The following is a 16,678-nucleotide window of genomic DNA, read 5'->3' as shown; positions in this document are numbered from 1 at the left end:
CTTCAATTGTTTACACTGGTGTCCTACTGATTTAGAGTGGTGGTATTCAACCAGTGGACTGTGGTCTTGGTATTTCATGATGGCTATGCATAAATGTGGTATAAGGGTCATAGTAATATTAGTAATGAAAAATAATAAAAACAACATTACATAAATTAGGGATGTCAAAAAAACCAATACTATGGAACCAACTCGATTCGAAAATGACAAGAACAGTAAATGTAAAAAAAAAATCTTGTACTGTTTCAGCAGTACGGAGACAGACTGTACTGCACTGATGAGTGACTACATATTCAGGGCTCGCAAAATTTCAAAATCCCTGGTAGCCCTTCGGGCAGGCACTCTTCAGTTTTTGGTAGCCCAAAATAAATTTAAGTAGCCCGAATAAAAAAGATTATTTTTAATGTATAATATTGTAAAGGAAATAAAACATCAATCAAAAAATTGTTAAAACACAAATTACAACAACTGTATAAAAATTACAATCATCAACTCAAATATTTGGTTCTAATTGAACAGAAATTTCTATGAACTTGTAAGAACTGTGTAGAACATGAATCAGTCTGTGTCAGATTCTGAATCTGAAATTTCCACTGAAGTCACGGATGAGAAAATGCCACTCGACGTTGAGGACATAGCATCTCCTCCATCAGCTTTCTCTTCCTGTGCATCGGCCTCCATTTCACTGCTCTTTGTTCTTGTCGGAGTTTTATGATCCAGGTGTCTTGAACCTTTTCCAGAAAACATCCAGAAACAAATTGACTTGTCAGGGCAAAAAGATTCAACTGTTTCCCCATTAATGGAGAGTTGCATGCAGTCATTCAGTGTTTCAGGGTGTAGAGAGGTACGATGTGTTGTCTTCACTCGGTTCATGCAAGAAAATCCTCTCTCACAGATGGCTGTTGATGGACTAAGTGTCAGCATTAATTTCACCAGCAACAAGATATGAGAGAGGTGTTCTGGATTCTCAGAGAGGAGATCTCTGTACAAGCAATCAACTACCTTGCTACCCCGTGTTCTGCAAGCCACATTTTAGATCCATCCATTCTTGTGGAATTTTCTCTTTCTCTTCCTCATCTAGCAAACTGGCAAAATGTGTGACAAGATAATCCACCTCTTCATTCCCATAATTTGCCAGCTCTTCTCTGGGGTATGGAAGAGTGGAAGGGTCAAAAACTTTGAAACAAGAGAGAGGCTTTTCACACAGATTTTTAAATCTATTGTCCATATACTTGACTTGAGTTGTCAATAATCTTCTGAATCTCTGCACCAAAGGTGTCTTTGTCTGTACCCTCACCTCTTCTAGCAGGTCGCTGACTTTTTGTGAGCTGAGTTCCACAGTAGCAAATGCTACCATCCTGCTCGCTGTGAACTTTGTGTCCAAGGTTTTCTGGTATTCTCCTGGTTTTGTTTTTAGGCTGAGTAAGCGTGATGTGGTGCTCTCAACTAACTGATTTGTTCGTGTGATGTTTAGGTTATCATGCTGAAAATCAGTACAGCACTTGGATAAGATGGTACTGTAGTCCAACATGAAATGCAGGAAGCGAACAAATTTTTCAGTCTTCATCTCCTGCACCACCCCCTTAGCTTTGGCTGCATCCTCGGACTTGACATCACTTCCTCCTGCCATGTTCTCCATATGAACAACAGTGGGAGTGTAATTTTTTTCCACAGCCTTCAGACATCTCAGCCGGCTTGGAAGCCACCGTGTGCTCTTCAGGCCACTGAAATGTGCCAGTTTCTCATTTAGCAGTTCACTTATTTCTGTCAGTTCTCTTCGCTTCTTTGGGGAATAGTAGTACATCTTAAAGATGGTTTTCAGTGTACCTTCAAATTTCACCAGGTACTCACAGCCTTTCACGCTATCCAGCACGGCTAGCTCTAACTTGTGTGCCACACAGTGGATTGTTATGATGTGGGGTATCCTCTGTTTCAGTCTCCCAGCTACTCCTGTTTTCTCACCCATCATCACTGCAGCACCATCAAAATTTGCACACACTACTTTCTTTTTCCATGTGTCTTCTCTGATACCCATGGTGTTCACTGCTTCATCAATAGCCTCTAAAATACCTGCAGCATTTGCACTCTTGACTGGCTGACATTTGATCATGTATGTGGATATGTCACCATTATCTCTCACATACCTGACATGAACCAACTCCTGTTCTATTATACCAGTGTCTGTACTGCCATCTGCAAGAATGGATAAGAACCTGCTTTCTTGAATTTCCTTTTCAATCTGGTCTCTTGAAATTTGTGCTATTGCTCCAATAAACTCTCTGCAAGCATGGTCATTGAGGTAAGTGGAACCAAGATCTAGGCCATTTGCTTTTTGAAGTTTGCAAAGACTGCTAAATTTTGCCAATGGTAGTTCACTCTTTGCAACATAGTACGCTGTTCTAAACAGCTTTTTCAAGACTTCTTGTTGTGCTTGGTTTATTTTTAGTATGGTTTTTGCAATTGGTGTTTGTTCTGGGAAAGATGCTGCAGACTGAGCACCAATGCATTTCTTGTGATGCAGAGATTTCTCATGGGTTTTGATAGGGTCTTTCCTAAAATTACTGGTCCCAGTAACAAAGGCGCTTGTCGAGTCAGAAATCAAGGGAAACTCACGACACACCCGGCAGAACATTATGTTATTTAGCTTGTCATATTCCAGCCACAGAAATTCTTTTGTCCATGAAACCAAAAAGCTGCGCTTTCTTTTTGCCTCATAGTCTAATTTGTCATAACTTTTCCGCTTTGTGGTAGGCTTTTCTTTGGCTGTCCCTTCTTCACCCTGACCCGTCTTCTTTGGCTCAGCAGAACTAAAATACCTGCGTAAATCCATCTATTTTTACACACGCACACACAACGGTCAGCGATTTTTTAAATTCTCTGCGCAATCAACCTCTATCACATGTTTAAAGCTTGCTGCGGGAGATTTCACTTCTCACTTTTGAATAGTAAACCAATGAGTGATAAGACGATGTCAGAGGAATTGGTGCGCAATTAATCTGTCACTGACCAATCAGTACTGCCGCTTTCTATACACAGTTCGCGCGATCGCAAAGTGAAAGTAAAAAAACAAGTGCGAATTCAAACGCGATTTCAATATTTCACATATTGACAGTGGCTTATCGATGCCCATAAATGACATAATTACCCAGCTACATTTGCGAAAGAATGCAAAAGCATTGCCATATATTTTTCCTTCCTATGATAGCCCGACGGGCAGGGCTGAGATAGATTTTGGTAGCCCGACTGGAAGACACAATAGCCCCGGGACGTCGGGCTAGCGATTTTGCGAGCCCTGATATTACTTCAGATGGCACAATAATACATGATAAAAGCGTGAGTAAAATCTAGAAATAAAAATAGCTCACAGTGCTATTGCACCACATTAACACATTAAGACAAAAAGCTTAAATCCTGTTGTGTCAAACAGGAAAGAATAAAATGTGTGGGAACGAGCACTGACAGAACCACAGCAATGATGTCACACCACAACTGGGCCATTACACAAGCGAGAGCTGTTGGTGTGCTTGTGATCTCGGTTCACTGCAGTTTACACAGTGAAGTTCTAGCTGCTAAAAAATACATTAGTATGTCCCAAAGTGCCTTGAGTGAGGTAGTTAAAATAGTCAGTAATTTTCCAACCAGCTATATCCTATCACTGAGTCACAGGGGTTTGCTGGAGCCAATCCCAGCCATCACAGGGCGCAAGGCAGGAACAAACCCCGGGCAGGGCGTCAGCCCATTGCAGGGAAACACACATACACCCACACGCCAAGCACACACTAGGGACAATTTCAGGATCACCAATGAACCTAACCTGCCTGTCTTTGGATTGCGGGTGGAAACCAGAGCACCCGGAGGAAACCCACACAGACACAGGGAGAACATGCAAACTCCACACAGGGAGAACCCAGGAAGCGAACCCAGGTCTCCTTACTGCGAGGCAGCAGCGCTACCACTAAAATGGTAGCTAAAATAGTCAACTTCAAATACTTTACCCTAGAGCAGATGTCTTTAACACGTCGCTTGCAAGCTATCAGCAGCTCGCAACCCCTTTCCAAGTAGCTTGTCAAAGGGCTAATAAATCCTACATAAATTTGAAAACTTGATTAGTCAAATTAGGGGTGGGCAATCTTTCCAAAAAATCATATAACGAGCCACAATCTGAATTGCAATCTATCTTTTCAATGCAGCATATACTTAAGAGAATATCCAGACTCAAACTCATCAAGACCGAAGTAACTCTTTATCAAACAAAGTTGAATTCAATTGTTCTTTCGTTCGCTAGCTAAGCAGAGTTAAGGAACATGCCCTGAAGCAAGTGACTGAATGAGGAAGGCCCCTCCCCTTGGACCGCTGCCATTTTCTCGAATTTGCGCAAATAAATCGGTATTGCAAACAAAATATGATACATAGCGAAATGAGAAAAGTCAGAATGTTCAAGCAAATTATAGCCAAAAAAAAAACCACTATCTAAATCAGTTAAGTAGTTCTCTCATGAAAAGTGGACAGACATGCAGACAGACATTGGATTTTATATATTACATATTAGCAAACCTTCAAAATAATGTGCAATTAAAGTCTCAACAACATTCTCAGCATTTCTGCAGCTTAGGAGAGCCAGGTAAATATAAGAATCTTTACCAAGCAGCTCTAAAAATGTCTTCTTTGTTTGGGTCTACATACCTCGTGAGTCTGCCTTTTCTGACATGAATGTCATGAAATCAAAGTTCAGAACAAGATTTACAGATGAACATTTAAATGACTACATAAGAGTGAACCTAAGTGGCTACACTCCACCATACACCTCTCTTGTTGACTCCATGCAGTGCCAGTCATCTGACTAACTATAAAACACATCACACATGCAACTGGACATGTGAATACTCTTGTGAAATGAAACAGTGACGTAAAAAAAATGACAAATGAATATCTGTGTATTTGTAATTGCATTGTTTTGTTTTGACAGCATTCATGTTTTAATTCAATAGTGTGAGATACACTAGAAAATGCACTTACAGGTGAATGAACTTTGTGATGTTTTAATGGAAAATGTGAGTTGTGGACGCCAACATTTTGTAAATGTTCAGGCAAAACAAGCCTATTCAGTTTGGGCTGAAATAAGCTATAAAAAAAAAAAAAAAACGTTAGAAAACACGAGTAGCTCTCGGCCATTTTCATTTTGTAAAAGTAGCTCTCAGGGGAAAAACAGGTTGGAGATCCCTGCTCTAGAGTCATGATTATTCTGAACAGCAAGTAAATAGATAAAGTGATTATGTTCACCTTCCTATACACACCAAGGTATGATGTCTTTCTTGGGTCAAGATGTTTTTCCTGGTATTTGCACTGTATGTATGGCTGGGCAACATATCAAATTTTAGATTCAATTTGATGTTAAAGAAAAATCAATATGCAAAAAGGAATATTGCGATGTTCAGCACATCTGTTTCATTCACCACTACTTCTTAACGTTAAATAAAATCTACAAAATATCCAACACTACTTTGAAGTATGTTTAAGGTGATTTTGCCATGGTTTTTTGGTGGTGGGGTATGTGTGCGAGAAAAGAAAAAAAAAAACTGAGGGTCAGAAGAAGAAGAGTATATAGCACAAGCAGGATTAACTGCTGATTGCTAAATGGCTTGGTCTTACCAGATGACAATGTATTCTGTACAACATCTAAAAGATAAAAATGTTTTATTGCATATGAAGAGGCCATCCAGGGTCCTGAGGTGCCCGCCACCCTCCCTGGTAATACAGGTGCCTGCAAAGCAAAGTTCCATAAAATGTTCACTATTCCATTGCATATTATATGAGCAGACAAGTAGTTGGTGGAAGGAGATAACAGCAGCAGTGACTTTGAACGTTGCCCAGCTTTGGCTACTTAACTTGCGCCATAAAAATACTTATACTTTGTCAGTGGTCAGATAACTATAACCACTATTCACATCACACCACAAGAAAGACATCTACACAGCATAAGCCCCTCTGTCCATTTCACATGCTCTCCACTCTCTGCTGAATAAAAACAGTTTAAGCCTTTTACAGTTTGTATGTGTGTGAATTATTGAATGCTCTTGTATTGGTTGTAAACTGCATTACCAGATATTTCATTTTCATTTAGAGTTGTGTTTTTTTAGCAACTAAATTGAGGTTAACAGTTACAATAAGGGAATATAACATATTCATTTTGCATTAACATTTATAAATAAAATGTATCCAGGCAACCTCTGAATATGTTCACTTCAGTGAGCAGAATTGAGCAATAAAATATCATTAAATAAAATTCTGTGCGCTTTAATAGGGAGATGTTACATCTCTGTGCATTGGGATAGAAAATGAAAGTATATTTTCACTGGATAGTAGAAACAGCTAAATTTCCACTAAAATATCCCCACTCTCAAAATTTCAAGCACAGCCTTACATGTTCCTCTCTGGAGAGGGCCGAGTAAAGTACTCTTCCATACAGTGTTTCTTGATAAACTGGTCACCACATGATTGTATGATAAAATTAAAGTTCATCCGTGCAGGAATTTAGAGTAAGTAATATACTTTCCTCTATTTCGCACACTATTTATAGTGGTAGTATGAATGTCAATGCTGTTGATACATCACAAGTAGCCTTTATTTCCATGTCATTTAATAATCATTTCATCACACATTCACTGTCAAAGAAAGCAGTGAATAAAATTGGCAAATATGCAACTGAGGACAAACTATTTTACATAAAGACATCTAACTATATAACAGTAGTTGAAAAATGTCTTGCATTAAGCATTAACATTTTAAAACTTAGGACTTAGGGAACAATGTTGTTTTAGTTAATATGACATGGTTTGATTCTACTGATATTTGTCTACTTGTGGGAAGAATCCAAAGATTTTTTTTTGTAATAATCCTCTTCTTGGATCCCAGTACAGTACAGATTTTCTTATTTAGAATCCTTGGATTAAAATATTAATGAACCACTGCCTTAGAGAAACAAGAAGTTAAGAAGCTGTTCAGAATACTGGACGCAAAACACAACTTATCCAACCTCAAACACAGTACTTACTTTGCTGGTGAATGATATACATTTCAAACAGATGGCTACAAGCAAAAAAAATAAAAGGTTTAGGTAAATACATAATTTGGAATTAATAAAATTACTGTAAATCATAAAACAACTTAATATATAATAACTTGCTACTTTTTGTGTGTGTATGTGTGTGTCTCTCGGGTCTCTCTGAGTAATCTGATTGGTCAATCTGGCATTATCCAATCTACAGAGGAAGTGCCGGGTAAAATGCGTAAAAGGCACATTGAAAGTCACCTTCAAAAGACAAAGTAATTGCAATAAAGAAAATGATGTTTTCACAGCAGGTAATGGGGGTCCAATATACCATTGCTGATGGCTATAAAACAGACTGGAGACAAGCAAACAGCTTTGAATCTACGATTGACAGAGGGGAGCCCCAGGCCCAGGCAAGTGATGCTCAGACATACGAGGATACAGAAAAAGGGTGTATAAGGAATGCTGAAGGCACATGTTGGGCAAGAGATATCAAATATTTAATTTATTAGATTATCGGTCTTTGACAAATAATGTGGCTAGTAATGTTTAATATACATGTGCTGTATTACATTATGCAAATAGTGCGGTAATTAATCAAGAGCTACCATGTTGCACGATTAAATGAAAGTTACTGCCACGGCAGCTCCATATGCCATGACTCGTTCATCTCCATTTATGACCTGCAGCGACTATATTCAGTTACACTTGTCGTACAATTGCAGGAATAAAGAGGTAATCAAGCAGTATGAGGGAAGAAAAAAATTTGTGAAGCTGTTAAAATGTTTAGCACCCATGCAAGCAACAGTAATAACGAAACAAAACAGTAAAATAAAAAAATCTACACGATGTGATAAGGATGATGACAAAAAGGATATAATACAAACAATAAGACTTAAGGAATTTATCATACAGTACTAACATTGAGTGATGTTTGAATATTTACACTGGTCCATCTTACATTTAAATCAACTTTCAACCAGTACGTCGGAACCAAACTTTGTAGTAAGTCAACGAATACCTGTACTAGGTTTTAGACTGTATAGAACACAAGTGTATTCGGTACACGTGTACATGATGCTGATCTTCAGTGTTTAAAAGGTGCTTTTAGAAAATACTAACAAACAAATATGCCATTTTGGGCTAAAAAAAATAAAAAATTAGGTCCATATTGCCATGCCCAAGTTGCAAAAGGAAGCAAGAATTATTTTTTTTAATCAAAATTTAAAACCAAATTCTCAAATTGTTTCTATAATTATGAGAAGCACATTAGAATGACTTATCTTGTGGATATTTTCACTCATTTAAATTGACTCCATCTTGGACTTCAAATTAAATCTTAGTTTTAGAAGTCCAAAGTAAAACATCAAGAAACTGGATGTGTGTGACACAATGACATACTCAACATATTTTAAAATGTTACATTTTTTTTAACAAAATGAACAAATGATTTATCAGCTTCCATTATTTAAATGACTATGAAGAATCTTCAAAGTTTGAGAACCCAATTGCACAACTACTTTCTGGCTCTAGAGGTTCAGTTCATCTAGAATACATTTTTTTGTAAATCCATGTTAAGAAGGCCTCACAGATCTGAGCTCAAAACAGTAACATTTTCAGCTACATGCTACTTCAGAGTATTTTTATATATTGCATTAAAGAGTGCAATTGTTGATGCAGTTTCATAAACCATACCATTGTGAAACTGATTTTCTGTCTTGGTGGAAACTCAAGACTAAATGCAGGACAAGTTTAATATAGAGCTAGACCTCCACCTTTACCTCTCCTGTCTACAGCCAAACTTTCAGTATTTGGCATCTGTTCATCTGCACCAGCCATTCATTAAACAGGCATTAATTAATTTATTTTCTTTGTAAAATCTGCATGAACGTATTATAACCATGTTAATGCAAACTCATGTTTAGGACTGTTCTGATGATCATTGTGGATATTTTTGGTTCTTAGTGTCATTGTAATTTTACTGGCACAAAAATATGCTGCCCAAACACATTTCTTAAATGATTTCAGTTTTTTTTTTCTCCACAAGACAAATGTGAAGTTTGTAAGATACAATAATATTTTCTTAGGTTATTCAAATTGATTACTAAAGAGAAATTCTCTGTTTATTTCAGAATAGTCATGATGGTCTTTACAGAGGAAGCAGACATTTTATGGTTTGTCATGAGAGCCCGTATTGAACTGTAAATGTTTAGGAATCTCTGATTTAGGGAATAATTTTCATTTTACTTAATAGGATATGCTCTATCATATATAAATCCATAAATATTTAAGAGAGAGATACCATTTGATTTTTATAGTTCTGACTGAGTCGCTGACAACATTTTGCAATAAAAGCTGGTTTGACAAGTGCATAGCCAAAGCTTTTAAAATATGCAGGAAGTCTGGAAGCAAGTGGCCAGTCCTAACTTGCCAGCTAACTCTGCATACTGTACAAAGATAACCTTTACCTTTCTGTAAAAATTATATAGTGCAGTAACATGCCCATGGCTATTCATCAAGGAAACCCGATGCATTAACTAAATGATAAACATTTAAAATCCCAAAGTCTATGTTGCTACAAACTAGAGTACTTAAGAAACTCCACAACTTTAACTCCCCAATTAAGTTTATTTAATGCCTGTTAATTCTGTTTGTTTCTCCAACAAACATGCTGGTTAGTGGGACTGGTGATACTAAATTGACCCCTGCTGTGTGTATTCACACTGCAATGGGCTGGCACTCTGTCCAAAGATTATTTCCACTTTGTGCCCAGTTTTTGCTGGGTTAGGCTCCAGCTTCCCCATAACCCTGCTCTGAATTAGTGGGTTTATAAAAAAAAAAATGGATGGATGGTAGATTTATGAATAGTAGTCTTCAGACAATTCTGCAGTCCTGTTTCCATGCAAAAGTGCCTGTAAATTTCAATATAAAATGGAAAAGTTGTAGTGTTACACTTATTAAAGTCATTATTAAATGTTCCACAGACAAAACTATCAGCTTTGATTATATTCAAAAAATACAAGTCTGCATCATTTTATTCTTGTGAAGATATAAACTTCTGATCAATGGTCAAGCCATCTAATGAAATCTTTAAATCAATTTTTTGACCACTTGTCTCTACACTCACTGAAATCCTTCAGCAAGGTTTGTACTTTAACTTCCCAGAGGATGAGACGTGAATTTCTTTGCATTTACAGTAACATTAACCCCAAGGACAAACACAGGTATCTTATTTTATTGAGTATGCATTAAGCTTTTATCTAACAGTGGTGCATAATCAGTTAATTCAAAAAAAGCACTAGGAGTATGACGTTACTACATGCAAGAAAAATACATTTTTACAAAAACACTTTAATTTCTGGTAGTGTTTTTTAAACAACTTATAACTTGAAAGATCAGTCAAGGTGTTTTTGGTTTTAAGAGGTCAATTTTGGCTACATCAATTTCAAACAAAGAAACATATCAGTAGTAGTATTAGCAACATTGACACTAACCTCACTTCTTGCCATTTAAATTGATGCAAAGACGACAACAAAACAAAAGGACAAAAACCTGAGACATTAAATAATATCTCGACAAACCTGTTTTTACTCCTCAAGCAGCTTCAGAGGTTTACATGTCTTCACAACACAGAAGATTTTTATTAAGACATACACTTTCTCCAACCATTTAAATTAAGTGTATATTTCCATGGTAAAGAGACAGATGGCTTTATAGCGCATTTAACAGATAGCTTCCACTTATTTACTTCTACATGCAAAGTAAGTATGTGTGTATAAACAGAGTGACAAAAGATTTATAGGAGAGGGGGACTGGAGTAATGCATGCACAAAATGTACCTACAAAACAAAGGAAACATATTTCCCCACACCATTATGACCACAACATAATTTGTTAAATGTTTTTCATGCCTCAGAGCCATTACTACCATACCCTGAACTTAGTCCTTAAACCCAATCATGTACATCTGATTTAAAAAATAAAAAAAACTTAATTAAAAAAATTAACCTAATGATCTAATACTGTCAATAACCAGCTGAATCGGCTTCAGTTATATTATTGTATTTCAAGATAGACCTCAACAGTTACATCTAAATTTAAACCATTCCCAGACCTTGCAGAAAAAAAGGAAGGACAAGTCATCTAGTTGAGCCATAAGTGCAGTTTTGAGAACCAATTAAAACAGCCTCAGAAGCACAACAGGGCACTCAACTAACACGGTAAATTACTACAGTGATACTCCAATTTCTTACTTGAAGAATCCAACTTAGTATAACAGTAGCCAAGATGCTTACAAATGGCACAACTTAGTCAAAATGTGTACACAAAAACACAAGGCCAATTTATGTAATACGTAAGTTTGTATGATGTGGGAGTAAAACCAGACAATCCAATAGAAAACCCATTATAGTTAATTTGCTACTTTTACACCAACACTTACCAAGTATAACACAAACAGATCCTGCAAGTACAACTTACCTCAGATTGCCTGCTATCCTCTGCTATTGTTTTTTGGTCTCTGATCTCCATTTGGATATTACGTCTTACAATAATTTGACCAGTACCTTCCTTATGTTCCTGGGTATCCAGTTTGTGTTTATTTTTCACAAATAAACTGAAAAGGGATAAACCTGTTAAAAGGAACAGAGAGGAAGAAGTCACTTGTACCTGTAGTCATGCTTAAAGTTCTTATATATTTTTAAATTAATGTGCAGAAACTTCAACAAAATAGCTTTGTTAGCAGGTATCTTAATATAGCTTTGACATATTGGCCTATTTAAAAATTTGTATAGCAAAAAGTAGATATTTTCAAATTGCACATACACATTAATTATTACACCCAAAGTTTTCTTCCCTTCGTATAATCTAGGAAGCATTTGGTGAAACACACAAACAAGCTCCCAATAGATCAACAACCATTCGCAGGGCATTTACAGTTTACCTCATAGTCAATGGCAATTTTTAGAGTCACAAATATATCTGAAAGTGGAACTCATTGCAGTAATAAGCAGACAGCCTGCGCCAGTTTCCACATGGAAAAAAATAAGATGGGACACTGTACATGGAGCAAGCTGGAGGTGAAGAGCATAACAATGAGAACTAGAATGCTTACAGTCAATGCAGTCCTGACAATATGTTAAAAAGGCTACAATAAATATATATATATATATATATTTTTTTTTGCTTCATACAGAAAGAATGACCAATGCAACATGGAACTTTCGCTGTATTTGAGGTGTGGAAGCAGGTATCAGCTTTAAATGCACATTTGCCATAATATGACTGTCTGTATGTGACTTGGCACGCAAGCAAAAAATGCATATATTTAAAATATTATTTTATACATTATGTAAAAATTCCAAACAGTTCATCTCAAATCTGGAAAAAATAAACAAACAAAATAAAAGGACAACTTTAACTATAATGCAAGCTTAAAAATAAAATAAATTATTCATGTATTCTTTATGAGAAATAATGAGACTAACCATTATTTGGTGGCAAATATGTTTACTTTCAGCATCTTGCAGTCAGTAAAGTTAAATAATGTAGTAATGCTGAATGAAACATAGCATGGTGAGAAAAACACTGAATTAGACGAGGGGAGTTGAACTGTTACAGTATACGAAAAGTAGGGTTTGAATACTCATAAGTAAATGTTCAAACATATTTGAACGAAGAGTATGAAGTCCTAAGTGCTACTACATGTATGTTTGTAATTAACGTGCATCTTTTTTGCTATATTATTAAACTTTTTGCTCATAGAGCATCTGGAATACAAGAACCCTACGAGTTGTGCAATGATGCAGCCTTCAATTGGAAAACATGGCCCTTCAAAGAGAAAAGTTGAATTAGGATACTTTACATGTTTGTAATGCATACATGAAATCCATTCAAAAATCAATCATGATGATCGTCCCATTAAGTGCTAACCTTTAAGTCTGTATCCTTTTGTATTTTATAGAAGTTCGGGCATGGTGAGTCTATTTGCATTTCATAAATAGACTTAAAAGAATGTACTACATTTGGCATTCTAATGATCTTAAAGTGGACAATATAGACAATGTTTGTAGAAATATGAAAGTACTTTGTAGCAGAACTCTGTCACACCTATATGTAAAAAACTGGACAAGAAGTTCAACCTTTTCCAATCTCTGTAGCAATTTCTCCGATTGTCAAAGCACAATTCTCTCTAAAAAGCTCATTTGTTCCTGTGCTACATTTAGGAGAGGCAATTTACAAGCAACAACAACACAACTGATCAGTGTTCCCATACTTCGCATTTCAGAGGTCAGCAGACACTGCTAATGCTCATACACATTTTGGAGTTGTGCTTGAATGTTAGCCATAGGATTTTTTTTTTTTTTAAGTCCCCTTTACAAGAAATTCATAACTACATATTAATGCGGTAACATGGACTTGTCATTAATTTTCTCAAACTTAATAACTGAACACAATGCTAAAGCAGAGTAAGCATCTTTTCATTCAACTATGATACTGTTCATTTTAGTATTGCCAGGTATTTAGAGGTAATATCAATATGGTCATTAACCTTGTTATGGCCTTCATAAACATGCTTTATAAATTGATCTGCATAAATTTATATTAAGATCGCAATCACTCCTAACAAGCAGAATGGCTACAAGAAATCACTGAGTGACTAATGCATTGGTACAGCCATAATAGCTATCGGCTTCAACAGGGCGAAAAATGCAGAGGCCCATCACCACACCTCCCACATAGTTGGCTGCCTGCCTATATTGTGTCCCCCCCATACTCACGCCTCCCATGTAATTCAGTGCCTGCCCATATAAAGCCATCCGTCAGCAGCAATCCAATAGACAGCTGCTGCTATGAGGCGTTTGTCATGCCTAAGACGAATACAATTTTTAGCGAGATACAAGTTTAGTGAGAAGATGCAAGGTATAAACGAGACTTTTGATCACGTTGTAACGGATTTAAAATTGCTGGTGAAGGACTGTGCTTATGCAAACGAAGATAAGATGGTCAGGGATAGATTAGTGTTTGGCACAAACTCAGCAAAAGTGTGAGAGAAATTATCAAGTGCCGGGTCTGAGCTAACATTAAATAAAGCCGTGGACATCACAAGATCGCACAAGATAGCAAACCTTCGATGCATGTACTCCAAGCGGCTCACGTGAACTGACTGTGAACGCAGTACGCAGACAACAAGCAAAAGCCCCAAAGAGCGCTGAACAAAAAACGCATTACACAATTGAGAAGGCAGCAAAAGAATATGAAGTGACTGACACATACAAGCATATTCATAAGTGCAGCTACTGCGGAAACAAAGCACACAGTGGAAAAAGTCAATGTCCAGCTAAAGGAAGACAGTGCAAATGAAGATGAGATGGTCAGGGATAGAATAGTGTTTGGCACAAACTCAGCAAAAGTGCGAGAGAAACTTTTAAGTGCCGGGTCTGAGCTAACATTAAATAAAGCCGTGGACATCGCAAGATCGCACGAGATAGCACAACCACAGCTGAGAACCTTCAATGCATATACTTCGAATGGCTCACGTGAACTGACGCAGACAAAAAGCAAGAGCTCCAAAGAGCGCTGAACAAAAAACACATTGCACAATTGAGAAGGCAGCAAAGGAATATGAAGCGTGTGACGCATACAAGCATATTCATAAGTGCAGCTACTGTGGAAACAAAGCACACGGTGGAAAAAGTCAATGTCCAGCTAAAGGAAGACAGTGTAAAAAATGTGGTAAATTGAACCACTTCACTAAAGTTTGCAGGACTGGGAAAGGTAAACCCGTGCATGCAGTGTGTGATGTCTCAGATAAAGAGAAAGACGAGCTGTTTATTGATTGGATTAAGCAGTCAGATATTATTATTTCTAGTAGATTGCATTTTCATTGTACACTACTGTATTTCTTTCCCGATTCTATGTCAAAGTTTATTGTGATAAATGTTACATGGCTTTAAAAATTTCAGATTATTATATTTTATTTGGAAAGGAACAAACCAAAAAATTTGATGTTAACATTCCACTCATGCTGTGTTCACTTGCCATGGGGTAAAGAGGAAATACAGTACAAGCTTTACACTTGTGCATTTCATATGATTACATCTCTTAAACCAATTGAATAAATAAAATAAAAGCTAATACTCAATCATTCACAGTTTGTATTTTTCCAGTCTTATTTTTTAAATTTCTTTTCACAAAAAAAGAAAAGCTTCCTCGAAAGATTTTTCTCTCTCTGATCTCCAATTTGAAATGTACTGAAAACAGTGAAGTGGAAAGGTAAATGTCAGACCCCCTAGCTCCAAAATTCCCCACAAGCATCCAGCATATACTTCTTAAGTACCACCATATGCATACACAATATGTGAAAAATTAAGTTGATAACAGTGACACCAGCTATAGTACATTAAAAAAGTCTACCAAAATATAAATCAGGCAGAATAGGATTGATATGTTTATTTTTTATCTTGCAAAAGATGTTCCTAGTTTGCAGAGACATTAATTAATAGTATCTACCACATGGTAATATGTGTAGCATGATAACTTGTGACTAAGACGTTTTAGCCTGTGTCAAAGTTAAGTTGTAACTTACCAATACAGTCAAAGTCAAATCGTTTTTTAAATACTGAGGCACAAGTCAGAAAACATTATGGAACAAACCTCTTAAACCTATTTTTTTAAATATTATGTATTTTCCTTTTGTCTCTCATTGACAAAAGGGATCAACTGATCATAAGTGCCAAGTTCGATCACTGCAAATGACTTCTGCATGTGCAGTAATAACCAAGTTGTACTGAACAAATATAGAGAGTTTTCACAGGTGAATTTTTACTTTGAGTTCTTTCTGTGATTTGCTTGTACATGTGTCCTATTGTGTGGTTTCTAATGCTTCAATAATAATATTTGTATTCTTCTTCCTCCTATTATTATTATTAATACATTTACTTACACCTATCCCATGCTCAAGGCATAAGTGTTTTATCACCTGGCTAGCTGGTGGCAATGCACAAATTCTTTGTGTATACATTTAACTTAACAAAATGTTGCTGTTCCACAATCATTAAAATAAGTAAATAAATTCCATTATGTATTATATATTTCTACAAATTGCCGGTATGCCGATATGCTGAGTATTTTTCTTCGGGCACTAGGTTCCATCTTTCCCTTTGCTTTCTACATGCCTCTCTGTATTAACTAATTGCAACATAGAAAAATGTCTCAGTGAAACTAAAGCTAGCTGTAACCGAAGAACACCGAGTCTTCAAGACTTTTAAACAACATAATTAACTTATACACTTCTAATTATTAACAGCCTAAATTATTTAGGATTAAACAATTTACTAAAATACTATGACTGCATTTTTGCATTAAAATCATGAAATAACCTCAAAATGTAAATCTTAGTATTCCAAATATTTAGGAACTTGTAATGCATTTTCATTGTACACTTTTGTGTCTGCTGCTAGATTCTAAATCATAAATTTTTAAGATAAAATCTTGATGAATTTACTGCTTCTAAATAAACATGACTTTTGACCCAATGCTTTAAACAAAGTAGACCAGTAAACTCTTAAGTGCATCCAGTCAGCGAAGTGGCCAGCTTGAAGTTGATAGGTTATTTACTTAATCAATGCT

General features: G+C 36.3%; 1 protein-coding gene across 1 annotated transcript in view; it reads right to left on the bottom strand.

Annotated features, from left to right (window-relative positions):
• Positions 1-16,678, bottom strand: part of LOC120533686 (adiponectin receptor protein 2-like) — a 62,827-nt gene that overhangs the window by 19,857 nt on the left and 26,292 nt on the right. Inside the window, exon 2 of the mRNA XM_039760584.1 lies at positions 11,528-11,679. Within this exon, the coding sequence (XP_039616518.1) occupies positions 11,528-11,578 (51 nt within the window). The 5' untranslated portion in view covers positions 11,579-11,679. The remainder of the gene's footprint in view (positions 1-11,527; positions 11,680-16,678) is intronic.

Source organism: Polypterus senegalus, chromosome 8, assembly GCF_016835505.1.
Source record: "Polypterus senegalus isolate Bchr_013 chromosome 8, ASM1683550v1, whole genome shotgun sequence".
NCBI lineage: Eukaryota > Metazoa > Chordata > Cladistia > Polypteriformes > Polypteridae > Polypterus > Polypterus senegalus.
The sequence above is the reverse complement of the archived record's forward strand: the minus strand, read 5'-3'. Positions and strand labels throughout refer to the sequence as shown.